We start from the raw sequence: 14,619 nt of genomic DNA on the forward strand, positions 1-14,619 counted from the left end.
ACAAGATGCAGACCTATTGGACCACGGCCTACTAACTTAAGTGAACTCTTAACATTTCTTTGACAATAGCAGAGAAAGCCTTCACATAAATAAAGTAATGTGATTGCTACAAAGATATGGATATGTTGGCAAGAACTTGGAAAAATGTTAAATATCCGCTTCATACAATCCATATCACAAATAGTTTGATTTCAGGCATCAACCAAAGAGAACTGACTACAAATTTGGATGATTTTTCAATTTTTTGGGTTTCTTTTTATTATTTAACAGCAATTCCTTAACCAAAGAAAACAGCAGAGCTTGCTTAAACAAAAGAAAACTTAATTTAATAGTTGTCATATGGATAAATCAACTTTTTTTCCAAAAGATAAACTAATTAGATAAAACTTCTTTGCAGCCCTGTAATGAACTCACCATAATGTTGCCGCAATATTTTCAACCATGGTTCCATCAATTCACTACCAATGTACTCAAGGCACACAACATACACCTCTGAATTGCCTTCCTTGCTTGTTGCAGGTTTATATATATTCACATGTTTGAAAGCACAACACAGGAGGTATAATAGGCAGATAGTGTCATGTTCATATATTGTAAATATCTTCAGTAAGAAACTTCCACCTATCAACAAAACATATTTTAAGCAAATAATTTACATATACATATAAATACTTGGTCTGTAACCTTAGTATGAAGTAACATCTTCAAGAGTATGTTATGAATCATTACACAGTGCTGACACATGAAGCTAACATGAAGTCAAGAAGGGCTACCAAAATGGGTGAAAAGTGGAATGGAAGAAATGAATATGCAGCATCTCCCTCCCTCCCTCCCTCTCTCCCTCCCTCCCTCCCTCTCTCTCTATCTCTCTCTCTCTCTCTCTCTCTCTCACTCTCTGTGTGTGTGTGTGTGTGTGTGTGTGTGTGTGTGTGTGTGTGTAGTACCACAATTCCTCTAAAACAATAACAGCAGCAGAATAATTAACCTTATTTCCATAAAATGTTAAAGCTAAATCGTAGATTCGTTGCTGTGTAGTAGGAACAAGGAAGGCGAGGCGAAGGTCGTCTGGATAATTCCTGATATGGTCCCAGTTTCCATAAAAAAATTCCAACGCAGACATTAGCTGTAAACAATAACCTTTATTTAGAATGTGACGGTACCTTTACGTTTACAAAAGGTCATATATACTCTGTTCCTAACAACATATGTTACATATTTAACTTCACTTTGTACAACATCGTTTTTGGCAGGTTCATCTCCAGCAATTTCCAAACCAATATAAAATGGATTAACACCTTGAAACAGTTTATTCTTACATTTACACAAATTCTCTAAATCTGGCCATGATTTTACTTTACTTATATCTGCACTTGTTTCTGGTTTCGAATATGTTACAAATTTAAAACGGTTCCTTCTACTATACTTTCGCCACGGAACACCTGATGAACGTTCTGGTCACAAACTGAATGTACCTAACTTATTACTACACGCTAGGCGTACTTTTTCCAATGCACCTTGATCTTCACAGATCTTTTTATTAGCTCTGTCATCTAGTGTTAGTGGCTCAACCCTAACATTAATTCTATACACATATGTTACAATTTTGTTAATAATAACAGAGTCATATTTATTTGCAAAGAACTTAAACTCATCAGTAATATCATAGTGTCTAAGTGTTGTAAAGTTGTGCGCATTTTCGTCATATTTTTCAGTTGTGCCCATTTTTCCGTATTCAAAGCGTACTCCATCTGATTGCGTATACTCAGTACGCCATTTACACATTCGACCGAAATAAGGCCTAGTCAGAATATTCCGTCGGCATATCCAACGCCTCGGTCGTGCACGGCGAAACCGGGGCATCATCCTCGGCCGACGAAATGCATATAACTTCCTCCTCGGCCTCCACGTCCGACGCCATCTCCTCCTTAACATTTAAACAATGTATTATGTGGCAGTCGGCATGTATTACATTCAACCGTGATATCAATGCCTCGTCACCAATAATAAAGTCATTAGACACAAATATAGCAAGCCCTGTGTGCTTTATGACCATACCGGGCTTATTTTTTACATTAACTGTAATTTTTTACATTAACTGTTACTGGACGCCCTTCTACAATACGTTTCAAAATTGAGGCATACGGCCTCCAACGAAGCCAATCAAATTCCTCGAAAACTATTACATTATGAACACGAGGGTCGTAGCCCCCAAAACATATTTGAATGTTGACAAACCTAGTAGAAATTGTCCTAAATTTTTTCTACAGAATTCGCTTTCTGCCTGCCTGCCTGTGTGTGTGTGTGTGAGACACACACACACACACACACAGGCAGGCAGGCAGAAAGCGAATTCTGTAGAAAAAATTTAGAACAATTTCTACTAGGTTTGTCAACATTCAACTATGTCCATCAAGTCTGTAAATCTACATCTACATCTGCATCTACATCCATCTCTTTAAATATGCTGCAAGCCACGTATGGTGCACAGTGGAGGGTACCTTGTACCACTGCTCGTCATTTCCCTTGGTGTTCCACTTGCAAATGGAGGGAGAGAAAAATGGGTGCCTATATGGACCCATATGAGCTCTAATTTCTCTTATCTTTTACTTGAAATGTACCATGGCAACAGTAAAATTGTTCTACAGTCAGCTTCAACTGCTGGTTCTCTAAATTTTCTCAACAGTGTTTCACTAAAATAACACCTTCTTCCACCCAAGGATTCCCATTTGAGCTCACGAAGCATCTCCATAATACATGCATGTAGATTGAACCTACCAACAACAAATCTAGCAGACCACCTCTGAATTGCTTCAATGTCTTCTTTCAATCTGACCTGGCGGAGATCCCAGACACTCAAGCAGTACTCAAAAATGGGTGGCACTATTCAGTATGTGGGCTCCTTTACAGACAAACGACACTTTCCTAAAACTCTCTCAGTAAACTGAAGTCAACCGTTCGCCTTTCCCACTCAAGTCCTTACATGCTCGTTTCATTTCATATTTCTTTGTAGCATTATGCCTAGATCCTGCCCCCATGAACCATGGACCTTGCCGTTGGTTGGGAGGCTTGCGTGCCTCAGCGATACAGATGGCCGTACCGTAGGTGCAACCACAACGGAGGGGTATCTGTTGAGAGGCCAGATAAACATGTGGTTCCTGAAGAGGGGCAGCATCCTTTTCAGTAGTTGCAGGGGCAACACTCTGGATGATTGACTGATCTGGCCTTGTAACAATAACCAAAATGGCCTTGCTGTTCCGGTACTGTGAAGGGCTGAAAGCAAGGGGAACTACAGCCGTAACTTTTCCCGAGGGCATGCAGCTTTACTGTATGATTAAATGATGATGGCGTCCTCTTGGGTAAAATAGCCCGGAGGTAAAATAGTCCCCCATTCGGATCTCCGGGCAGGGACTACTCAAGAGGACGTCGTTATCAGGAGAAAGAAAACTGGCGTTCTACGGATCAGAACGTGGAATGTCAGATCCCTTAATCAGGCAGGTAGGTTAGAAAATTTAAAAAGGGAAAGAGAAATGGATACGTTAAAGTTAGATATAGTGGGAATTAGTCAAGTTCGGTGGCAGGAGGAACAAGACTTTTGGTCAGGTGAATACAGGGTTATAAATACAAAATCAAATAGCGGTAATACAGGAGTAGGTTTAGTAATGAATAAAAAAAATAGGAATACGGGTAAGCTACAACAAACAGCATAGTGAATGCATTATTGTGGCCAAGATAGACACGAAGCCCATGCCTACTACATTAGTACAAGTTTATATGCCAACTAGCTCTGCAGATGACGAAGAAATTGATGAAATGTATGATGAGATAAAAGAAATTATTCAGGTAGTGAAGGGAGACGAAAATTTAGTAGTCATGAGTGACTGGAATTCGGCAGTACGAAAAGGGAGAGAAGGAAACATTGTAGGTGAATATGGATTGTGGCTAAGAAATGAAAGAGGAAGCCGCCTGGTAGAATTTTGCACAGAGCATAACTTAATCATGGCTAACACTTGGTTCAAGAATCATGAAAGCAGGTTGTATACATAGAAGAATCCTGGAGATACTAGAAGGTATCAGATAGTTCAAACAAATTTCGGGCTTGCAGCCGGTCGTCGTTCAATACTTCGCACGATATTTCAACTGGGCACCTGCCAGTCATCTTCAGGTGAGCCGTCGCAGACTGGCGATAAAGTTCTCCGCATGCGTCGAAAACTTGATAGTTGAACCAACACTGCCCGCCGGCAGTGCCCTCGCTGGTGGAATAGCGGAACTCAGTCGCCCTCTGCGTTGCTGTTTGCCACGGCCATCGACGCACTCTGTCGTCTTCTATTTGAGCAAATCGTGGAGATGATGGGATTCCATGCACTGTCCAGCTGGTAGCCGCTGTCACGGTTTAACAGATTTTCCGCCAGTCGTATTTCTACGGATTCTTTAATAATGGAGTCCCAGAAAGACGTTGCTGTAGACAAAATCATTGTTTTCTCATACTCCATTGAATGTCCAGTAGAAATACAATGTTCAGCAATAGCGGACTTGCTTGGCTGCAAAAGGCGGGTGTAACGTTGATGTTCAGTGCAGCGTTCTTTCACGGTGCGTGTGGTTTGACCTATGTAAGCCATACCACATTGGCACGGTATCTTGTAAATTCCGGCCTTTCGTAGTAACAGATTGTCCTTAACTGATCCCACAAGGTCCGCAATCTTCGATGGTGGGCAGAAAACCACTTTTACCTGAAATTTTCGGAGGATTCTCGCTATTTTAAACGAAGTGTTGCCAACGAAAGGAAGAAAAGCTAAAGACTGTTCCGGCATGTTCTCCTCTTTATTCACTTCCTGCTTCTTAGTTTTAACTGTTAGTGCCCTGTTAATCTGCCGGATGGAATACCCATTTTCGCTGAATAATGTCTTTAGATGGGCGAGTTCTCGAGATAAGCTATCTAGATCTGAGACAGTATGAGCTCTATGAACAAGCGTTTTAAGCAAACTCATGGTTTGCGATGGGTGATGGCAACTTGATGCTTGCAGGTACAAATCAGTATGAGTGGGTTTCCGGTAAACTGAATGCCCTAGAGAACCATCATTCTTCCTTCGAACCAGGACATCCAAGAAAGGCAAACAACCATCTTTCTCTATTTCCATGGTGAACAGGATGTTGCTATGAATGGAGTTGAGGTGATGTAGAAACTCCATTAATTTATCTTCTCCATGAGGACACACTATGAAAGTGTCATCCACATACCGCCAAAAAACTGTTGGCTTCAGGGCACCTGATTCAAGCGCTCTCTCTTCAAAGTCCTCCATAAAAAGGTTGGCGACCAAAGGAGAGAGGGGGCTACCCATGGCGACACCGTCAGTCTGTTCAAAATATTCTTGATTAAACATAAAATAAGTTGAGGAAAGTGCGTGCCTGAACAAAGCAGTGATATCAACAGGAAACATGTCACCAATCAGTGTCAAAGAATCTGCAAGAGGAACTTTTGTAAAAAGTGAGACCACATCAAAACTTACTAGAAGGTCTACACTGTTAAGACGAAGAGCCCCCAGTCTATTGATAAAATCAGCTGAGTTTTGTATGTGATGTGAGCACTTGCCTACGAAAGGTCTCAGTAAGGAAGCGAGATGTTTAGCTAAATCATATGTAGCCAAGCAAGTCCGCTATTGCTGAACATTGTATTTCTACTGGACATTCAATGGAGTATGAGAAAACAATGATTTTGTCTACAGTAACGTCTTTCTGGGACTCCATTATTAAAGAATCCGTAGAAATACGACTGGCAGAAAATCTGTTAAACCGTGACAGCGGCTACCAGCTGGACAGTGCATGGAATCCCATCATCTCCACGATTTGCTCAAATCGAAGACGACAGAGTGCGTCGATGGCCGTGGCAAACAGCAACGCAGAGGGCGACTGAGTTCCGCTATTCCACCAGCGAGGGCGCTGCCGGCGGGCAGTGTTGGTTCAACTATCAAGTTTTCGACGCATGCGGAGAACTTTATCGCCAGTCTGCGACGGCTCACCTGAAGATGACTGGCAGGTGCCCAGTTGAAATATCGTGCGAAGTATTGAACGACGACCGGCTGCAAGCCCGAAATTTGTTTGAACAGTCAATTCGCCGGGAAAATTTTAAAATTCACAGGTATCAGATAGATTATATAATAGTAAGACAGAGGTTTTAAATTGTAAAACATTTCCAGGGGCAGATGTGGACTCTGACCACAATCTATTGGTTATGACCTGTAGATTAAAACTGAAGAAACTGCAAAAAGGAGGGAATTTAAGGAGATGGGACCTGGATAAACTGAAAGAACCAGAGGTTGTACAGAGTTTGAGGGAGAGCATAAGGCAACAATTGACAGGAAGGGGGGAAAGAAATACAGTAGAAGAAGAATGGGTAGCTTTGAGGGATGAAGTAGTGAAGGCAGCAGACGATCAAGTACGTAAAAAGACGAGGGCTAGTAGAAATCCTTGGGTAACAGAAGAAATATTGAATTTAATTGATGAAAGGAGAAAATACAAAAATGCAGTAAATGAAGCAGGTAAAAAGGAATACAAACACCTAAAAAATAAGATTAACAGGAAGTGCAAAATGGCTAAGCAGGGATTGCTAGAGGACAAATGTAAGGATGTAGAGGCTTATCTCACTAGGGGTAAGATATATATTGCCTACAGGAAAATTAAAGATACCTTTGGAGAAAAGAGCACCACTTGTATGAATATGAAGAGCTCAGATGGAAACCCAGTTCTAAGCAAAGAAGGGAAAGCAGAAAGGTGGAAGGAGTATATAGAGGGTCTATACAAGGGTGATGTACTTGAGGACAATATTATGGAAATTGAAGAGAATGTTTATGAAGATGAAATGGGAGATACGATACTGCATGAAGAGTTTGACAGAGCACTGAAAGACCTGAGTCGAAACAAGGCTCCGGGAGTAGACAACATTCCATTAGAACTACTGATGGCCTTGGGAGAGCCAGTCCTGACAAAACTCTACAATCTGGTGAGCAAGATGATGAGACAGGCAAAATACCCTCAGACTTCAAGAAGAATATAATAATTCCAATTCCAAAGAAAGCAGGTGTTGACAGATGTGAAAATTACCAAACTATCTGGTGAGCAAGATGATAAGACAGGCAAAATACCCTCAGACTTCAAGAAGAATATAATAATTCCAATTCCAAAGAAAGCAGGTGTTGACAGATGTGAAAATTACCGAACTATCAGTTTAATAAGTCACAGCTGCAAAATACTAACACAAATTATTTACAGACGAATGGAAAAAACTGGTAGAAGCCGACCTCGGGGAAGATCTGTTTGGATTCCATAGAAATACTGGAACACGTGAGGCAATACTGACCTTATGACTTACCTTAGAAGAAAGAATAAGGAAAGGCAAACCTACGTTTCTAGCATTCGTAGACTTAGAGAAAGCTTTTGACAATGTTGACTGGAATACTCTCTTTCAAATTCTAAAGGTGGCAGGGGTAAAATACAGGAAGCGAAAGGCTATTTACAATTTGTATAAAAACCGGATGGCAGTTATAAGAGTCAAGGGGCATGAAAGAGAAGCAGTGGTTGGGAAGGGAGTGAGACAGGGTTGTAGCCTCTCCCCGATGTTATTCAATCTGTATATCGAGCAAGCAGTAAAGGAAACAAAAGAAAAATTTGGAGTAGGTATTAAAATCCACGGAGAAGAAATAAAAACTTTGAGGTTCGCCGATGACATTGTAATTCTGTCAGAGACAGCAAAGGACTTGGAAGAGCAGTTGAATGGAATGGACAGTGACTTGAAAGGAGGATATACGATGAACATCAACAAAAGCAAAACGAGGATGATGGAATGTAGTCGAATTAAGTCGGGTGATGCTGAGGGAATTAGATGAGGAAATGAGACACTTAAAGTAGTAAAGGAGTTTTGCTATTTAGGGAGCAAAATAACTGATGATGGTCGAAGTAGAAAAGATATAAAATGTAGACTGGCAATGGCAAGGAAAGCGTTTCTGAATAAGAGAAATTTGTTAACATCGAGTATAGATTTAAGTGTCAGGAAGTTGTTTCTGAAAGTATTTGTATGGAGTGTAGCCATGTATGGAAGTGAAACATGGACGATAAATAGTTTGGACAAGAAGAGAATAGAAACTTTTGAAATGAGGTGCAACAGAAGAATGCTGAATATTAGATGGGTAGATCACATAACTAATGAGGAGGTATTGAACAGAATTGGGGAGAAGAGGAGTTTGTGGCACAACTTGACAAGAAGAAGGGACCAGTTGGTAGGACATGTTCTGAGGCATCAAGGGATCACAAATTTAGCATTGGAGGGCAGCGTGGAGGGTAAAAATCGTAGAGGGAGACCAAGAGATGAATACACTAAGCAGATTCAGAAGGATGTAGGTTGCAGTAAGTACTGGGAGATATTGAAGCTTGCACAGGGTAGAGTAGCATGGAGAGATGCATCAAACCAGTCTCAGGACTGAAGACCACAACAACAACAACAACATGTCTAGATATTTAATCGACTTGATTATCTGTTTTAGAATATTATGGGATTATTTTTCCTACTCACCTGCATTAACTTATGTTTTTCTACATTTACAGCATGCTGCCATTCAACACACCAACTAGAAATTCTGTCTAAATCACCTTTTCTCCTCCAACAGTTACACAATGACAACAGCTTCCAGTACACCACACATCATCAGTAAATAGCTGCAGACTGCTGCTCACCCTTTCAGTCAGATCATTTATACACCGAGAAGAAAAGCAGTCCTATCACATTTTCTTGGGGTATTCCTGATGATACCTTTGTCTCTGATGAACACTCACTATCAAGGATGACATATTGTTTTCTGTTACATAAGAAGTCTTCAAGCCACTCAAATACCTGGGAACTTAAACTGTATGTTCAGACTTTCGTAAACAGTTTATATTTGGAACACCGTGTCAAATGCTTTCCAGAAACCTAGGAATATGGAATCAATCTATTGTCCTTTACCCATGGTTCACAAGATATCAAGCAAGGAAAGGACAAACGTTTGGCACAAGCATTGTTTTCTAAATCCATGCTGATTTGTCGACATAAGAATTTCTGTCTCAAGGAAATGCATTACGAGGTCTATTCAAAAAATTACTCAACATTAATAATTTCATGTCAATGGCTTGTTGCAGAGAAATGTGTTTGGCATCCCTGCACACACCTGTGTTTAATGTGTAAATGCACAGATTCATTGTTGTATGTCTGTTAGTTACTGTTCACTGCTGCATTGAGAAGAATATTGTGCCACACAGTTTGCGAATTTTCAGATGTAGAGTTAGAGGAGTACTGCATCTGCATTAAATCTTGCATGAAACTAAAAGCCATACTCAGTGTTAGGAATGGTTCACTTGGTTTAAAAATGGCCACACAGACATTAAAGATGACCCTCGTTTAGGATGCCCATCGACATCTACCGACGATGCTTATGTAAGGAACATCAACGAAATTGTGGGTGCTAATTGAAGACTCGATGACTGAGAGTTTGCAGAAGACTGTAACATTTCAGATGGATCATGTCATGAAATAATGACACAGCATCTTGGAATACACCGTGCTGCCGCCAAGTTTGTCCCACGGCTCACGAGTCAAGACCAGAAAGACCTTCACCTCACAATCTGAAAAGAGCTTTTGGATCATGCAAATGAGAATGAGATGTTCCTTAAGAGAATCATAACAGCTGGTGAGATGTGGGTCTGCAATTATGATGTTGAGATCAAGGTTCAATCTTCACAATGGGTCACAAAAGGTTCTCCAAGATCAAAAGAAGCTCGTCAGGTCAGGTCAAATGTCAAAGTCATGCTGATACTTTTCTTTGACTTTGAAGGATTAGTTCATCATGAATTCATGCCATAGAGACAAACTGTTAATCAATGGTACTATCAAGACATGTTGCGATACTTCAAGAAAATGTAAGAAGGTAATGGCCTGAAATTTGGCGAGGCAATTCATGGCTTTTCATCATGATAATGCACCTGCAAATTCATCCCTATTGGTGTATGACTATCACACAAGAAATGAAAACATTGGGCTGCCTCATCCTCCACATTCTGCAGATCTGGCAACAATAGAGGAGATAAACGAAAATTCACAGACAAAGCTTCGCGTGATCCAGCAAGATGCGTACCAAGACTGCTTCTGAAAGTGGAAACAGTGTTGGGAGTGGTGTATCAATTGTGGAGGAGATTATTTGGATGGAGACAATGCATAATAAGTAAAAGGTAAGGGCAGAAAAACTTTGTGTATGAAGTTCTGGAATTTTTTGAACAGACGCCATATATTCAATCTCAGAATATGTTGAAGAATTCTACAGAAAAATGATGTTAAGGGTATTGGCCTGTAATTTTGAGGGTATATTTGTATTCCCTTCTTATATATAGGAGTCAACTCCTGGCAACTTACTTGTATTCATCTCTTTCAATTGCTTCACTATGATAAAGGTAGTTGTCAATGGACAATTCAGGATGCAATAACGTAGAGTGTGAAGGAAGGAATCATTAAAGTGCCTGATTCATTGAGACAAAAAGCACCAGCTATTATGAGCAAAACGTATCATGACCACAGCCATGTTTCTGTGAGAATGCTGCAGCTGAAGAATCTGTTGCTAGTTGTTTACGATGACAGCTTGACTAGTTGTTTGTGACCACAGATAGCAAATCTGCATGACAAAGGACACAAAAATTGGTCTCTTGTTACAAAAGGGTATCAATAATAGACAAAACAGTACTGAAAAGATGCGAGTGATACATTCCTTGATGTAGAGTATTATTGATGATTGTGTTTTTCTCTTTTTATAATAGCTTAATTTACTCTCTAAATGACTACATCTGTAAGTCAAGTAGCAGAGACTACGCATATTGTCCATTACAAGTACCTCTATCACAATTCCAATATATTATCAATGTTCCAAAGACACAGTAAAATCTTTATACATAGATGTTACTCTATCCTGTGCAAGCCTCTTCATCTCTGAATAACTACCACAACCTACATCCTTCTGAATTTGCTTAGTGTATTAATCTCTTGATCTTCCTCCACAATTTTTACCTTCCACACTTCCCTCCTATACTAAATTGGCAATCCTTGATGTCTTAGAATGTGTCCTATCAACCAATCCCTTCTTTCAGTCAAGATGTGCCACAAATTTCTTGTCTCCTCAATTGTATTCAGTACCATCTCATCAGTTATGTGCTCAACCAATCTAATCTGCATCATTCTTCTGTAGCAACTCATTTCAAAAGCTTCTATTCTCTTCTTGTGTAAACTGTTTATTGTCCATGTTTTACTTCCATACATGGCTGCACTCCATAAAAATACTTTCAGAAAAGACTTTGTACCTCTTAAGTCTATATTCAATGTTAACAAATTTCTCTTCTTCAGGAATACTTTTCTTGCCATCGCCAGTCTACTTTTTATATCCTCTCTACTGTGGCCATCATCAGATATATTGCTGCCCAAATAACAAAACCTATCTACTACTTTAAGTGTTTCTTTTCCTAATCTAATTCCCTCAGAATCACCTGATTTAATTTGACTACAATCTGTTATCCTTGTGTTGCTTTTGTTGATGTTCATCTTGATTTAAAATGATACGGAATTCTTAAATTTCTATCACAGACACACGAAGATCTATAGGAGGATGCTGATTGCCGCATAAATGGCATTTAATGACAAAATAATATATAATACAGAGAATAAAAAAGGAAATGGGGAGAGGCAAACAATGCAGAATAACATACTGCTAAAGGAGGGGGATAAGGTAATAAATGATCGACAACACTTAGCAAACTATGTAAATGAGCATTTTTCAAGTATTGCAGAATAGTTACAGCAAAAATTCCCCAAAACAAATATAACACCTGTAAATAATGTTGCACTAAATACAATGATGTTACTTCCAACCACAGTGAATGAAGTCAATAAAACTGTTCAAAAACTAAAAAATAAAAAGTCAGTAGGCTTAGATGAAGTACCAATGTGTGTACTGAAACAATGCATAGGGATTATACAAGGCCCCTTAACAAATATAATAACTGAATCCTTCACATCAGGGACATTTCCAGAGCAGTTAAAACAGGCAAGAGTTGTACCTTTGCTTAAGAAAAGTAATGCAAAAGACATAGAAAATTACAGGCCCATTTTCCTGCTGTCAGCATTCTCAAAGATAATAGAAGCAATTATGAAAGACGGATTAATGAATTACCTGAAAAAATACAATCTTTTAAGTGAATCACAGTTTGGTTTCCGAAGTGACAAAAATACAGAGTCAGCCAAAGTACAATTCATTTGATACAGCCGACCACAAGATTCTATTAAATAAATTAGAAGCATTAGGAATAAGAGGGGTAGCTAATGACTGGTTTCCATCATCCCTAACAGATAGGGTACAAAGAGTAGAGATAACAAATACTTCAAATAGATCTAAACATTTAGTAAAACATTTTAACATTTAATAAAATACATTAAAATAGGGGTTCCGCATGGTAGCATATTAGGACCAATACTATTCCTGATATACACCAAACACTTTCCCACCTGTGTTACTCATGGTGAAAAAATTCTCTTCGCTGATGACAGCAATATTATAGTCACTAAGAAAACAAGAGAACTCCTTGCCGAGAAAGCAAATGAAAATATCAAGGAAGTTTATGACTGGTCAATAAGCAATAAAGTGACATTGAACATAAAGAAAACTAATGCCATTAATTTCAGTTTGAAGAGGAAAAATGACAATGTTAAATTAAATGTATATGGCACCTATATAGACTGTGTAACAAATGCAAAATTTCTAGAAATAAATATTGATTCTCAGTTGAAGTGGTGTGAACACATAAAGGTACTTGCAAACAGAATGTCATCAGCATGTTATGCCCTTAGAATCCTGTCATCACTGTGGAACATGCAGTGTCTTTTAGTTACATATTATTCATATGTACGTTCAATTCTTAGCTACGGCATTCTTTTTTTGGGGAAAAAATGCACAAAATATGAACATATTTTTCAAACTCCAGAAAAGAGCCATAAGAAAAATAACCAAAAATACTAGTTGAGCTCATTGTAAAGATCTGCTGAAGGCACTGGGAATTTTAACTTCTCCATGTGAATACATTAACCAGTCAGTTATACACATCAAAAATAACATTGGTAATTACTGCACAAACAGCTCTGTCCACGACCATGCAACAAGAGATAGATTCAACTTATATTTACCAAGAAAAAATAAACATAAAACTCAAAACAGCATTTTCTACCAAGGAATAAAACTGTACACTAAATTACCAACAGAGATTAAAGAAATTGCAAAAATACACTTATTTAAAAAGGCAGCTAAAAAGTACCTGTTATGCAATACATTTTATACATTGAAGGATTACTTATATAAAACAGAGTAAGGGGTTTGATAAAAAATGTTGTACAAATAAATAATAATAATAATAATAATAATGATTATAAAACATCCAACATTCCATGTAACACCTTCACCTTATTTTTTCCTTCTTTTTTCCTTTCTAGAAATACTTACTCCTATGCTATGCATAGCACAATACTAACACCTCTTCCTGTTTCTGAGCTCAACACCTCACACATTTTGGAGGGATGCTGACTCAGTTTTTCAGGATACCAAATGGGAAGTTGTGGTACAGAAAATGGCCCAGAGATCACCTGTGTGTGTGTGTGTGTGTGTGTGTGTGTGTGTGTGTGTAGTGAGTGAAGTGTTATGAAACAATGTGTGTACAGCGTGCGCAGTGACTGATAGTGAGATGTGAGATTTGAGTGAATGGTGTGGCATTACATTATTTAATAAGTTATTTGTAAAAAAAAGTATTGTATACCAGGAGTAAATGATTGTGTCTAACTAGAAGTCTGTAAATGTACACTTCTGGCCATTAAAATTGCTACACCACGAAGATGACGTGCTACAGAAGCGAAATTTAACCGACAGGAAGAAGATGCTGTGATACGCAGATGATTAGCTTTTCAGAGCATTCACACAAGGTTGGCGCCGGTGGCGACACCTACAATGTGCTGACATGACGAAAGTTTTCAACCTATTTCTCAAACACAAACAGTAGTTTACCGGTGTTGCCTGGTGAAACGTAGTTGTGATGCCTCGTGTAAGGAGGAGAAATGCGTACCATCACGTTTTCAACTTTGATAAAGGTCACACTGTAGCCTATCACGATTGCGGTTTATCATATCGCGACATTGCTGCTCGCGTTGGTCGAGATCCAATGACTGTTAGCAGAATATGGAATCGGTGGGTTCAGGAGGGTAATAAGGAACACCGTGCTGGATCCCAATGGCCTCGTATCACTAGCAGTCGAGATGACAGGCATCTTATCCGCATGGCTGTAACGGATCGTGCAGCTACGTCTCGATCCCTGAGTCAACAGATGGCGACGTTTGCAAGACAACAACCATCTGCATGAACAGTTCGACAACATTTGCAGCAGCATGGACTATCAGTTCAGAGACCATGTCAGTGGTTACCCTTGAGACTGCATCACAGACAGGAGTGCCTGTGATGGTGTACTCGACGACGAACGGGGGAGCACGAATGGCAAAACGTCATTTTTTTCGGATGAATCCAG

General features: G+C 39.3%; 1 protein-coding gene across 8 annotated transcripts in view; it reads right to left on the minus strand.

Moving 5' to 3' along the window:
- Positions 1 to 14,619, minus strand: part of LOC126262232 (cap-specific mRNA (nucleoside-2'-O-)-methyltransferase 2) — a 275,061-nt gene that overhangs the window by 114,367 nt on the left and 146,075 nt on the right. For all 8 annotated transcript variants that reach the window (XM_049958694.1, XM_049958697.1, XM_049958700.1 and 5 more), the window contains one exon: positions 415 to 621. In XM_049958694.1, coding sequence (XP_049814651.1) covers positions 415 to 621 — 207 coding nt within the window. The remainder of the gene's footprint in view (positions 1 to 414; positions 622 to 14,619) is intronic.

Source organism: Schistocerca nitens, chromosome 6 (genome assembly GCF_023898315.1).
Source record: "Schistocerca nitens isolate TAMUIC-IGC-003100 chromosome 6, iqSchNite1.1, whole genome shotgun sequence".
Classification (NCBI taxonomy): domain Eukaryota; kingdom Metazoa; phylum Arthropoda; class Insecta; order Orthoptera; family Acrididae; genus Schistocerca; species Schistocerca nitens.